The sequence below is a fragment of the Perkinsus marinus genome, assembly GCF_000006405.1.
Source record: "Perkinsus marinus ATCC 50983 genomic scaffold scf_1104296927486, whole genome shotgun sequence".
NCBI classification, from domain to species: domain Eukaryota; phylum Perkinsozoa; order Perkinsida; family Perkinsidae; genus Perkinsus; species Perkinsus marinus.
The window spans coordinates 1-1,100 of NW_003217114.1; the positions used below are offsets into that span (position 1 = coordinate 1).

At 40.4% G+C, this 1,100-nt stretch overlaps 1 protein-coding gene across 1 annotated transcript; it reads left to right on the forward strand.

Annotated features, from left to right (window-relative positions):
• Positions 1 to 506: 506 nt before the first annotated feature.
• Pmar_PMAR003805 (hypothetical protein) lies at positions 507 to 961 on the forward strand (the record flags this gene model as incomplete). Its single annotated transcript, XM_002788836.1, has 3 exons — positions 507 to 628; positions 680 to 750; positions 801 to 961. The coding sequence occupies 3 exons, from the start codon at positions 507 to 509 to the stop codon at positions 959 to 961; spliced, it is 354 nt and encodes a 117-aa protein (XP_002788882.1).
• Between the last annotated feature and the right edge of the window lie 139 nt (positions 962 to 1,100).

The following is a 1,100-nucleotide window of genomic DNA, read 5'->3' on the forward strand; positions in this document are numbered from 1 at the left end:
AACTTGTGTGCGTATTGTCAAACTTGTGTGGTTTATTGTCATTCTTGATTGTGATATATTCTGGCGGTGTCAAACATGAATTCTCACTGTCAAACTTGGTTGTAACTGAGGAAACAAGTGTCAAACATGGATTCTCACTGTCAATCTTGATTGTAACATAGTTGAACTTTGACAAACTTGGATTTTCATTGTCAATCTTGATAGTAACATAATTGAATTTTGACAAACTTGGATTTTCATTGTCAATCTTGATGGCAACATATCTCGATTGTGACATACTTGAATTCTCAAAGTTAAACTTGATTGTGGCAGAAATGAATTGTGACAAACTTGGATTCTCATTGTCACTCTTGATGGTAACATTGTCATTCTTGTCTGCTCACTTGTCAAACTTGCACGGGAAAAGGTGTAGTGTTAGTGAATGATAGTCAAATAGCTCCTTCTGAGTCTCTTATTGTGTCAGTTTTGCTTCTTTGACAGCCCATAGGTGGCATAACACGAAGAGCATGACTCAATCTACTGAAGCCACGAGTGAAAACGTGGAAAGTGGTATTGAGACACCATTATTATTCAGCGAGAAGAAGCTCGGAGTAGAATCGCCGTTCGATGATGACAGCATTTTAGGAGGGTAAGTGGCTGTTTGCCATAATGTATATCGGGCAGCACTATTGTTTTGCAGATATTCTGTCTTGACCAAGTCCATGATTGGTAGTGGTATGCTTGGCATGGCTTATGCAGGGTGTCAATGGGGTAACACGCTGTCGTATATGTTGTTCTTTGCGACTGTTTTTCCCTCGCAGGTTTTGTGATGGGTATTGTGGCTTGCCTAGTTACGGCTGGTATAACGTATTTTACGGTATACATTTTAGCCGTTATGGCCATGGAGTTTATATCCGCTTCTACAAGAGAGCTTTCCTTTTTCAATGTTGCCAAACTTGTATCTCCTAAAACTAGCTGGTAATATCCTGTCCCATCAATAGCTAAATACTTACCGTTGTTCAGGTTGATTGACCTGGGGATAGCTGTAAAGGCGTTTGGTGCCTCGGTTGCTTATATTCAAATAGTGGGAAGCCTGATGGCCGAGGTTGTACTTCAGGGTT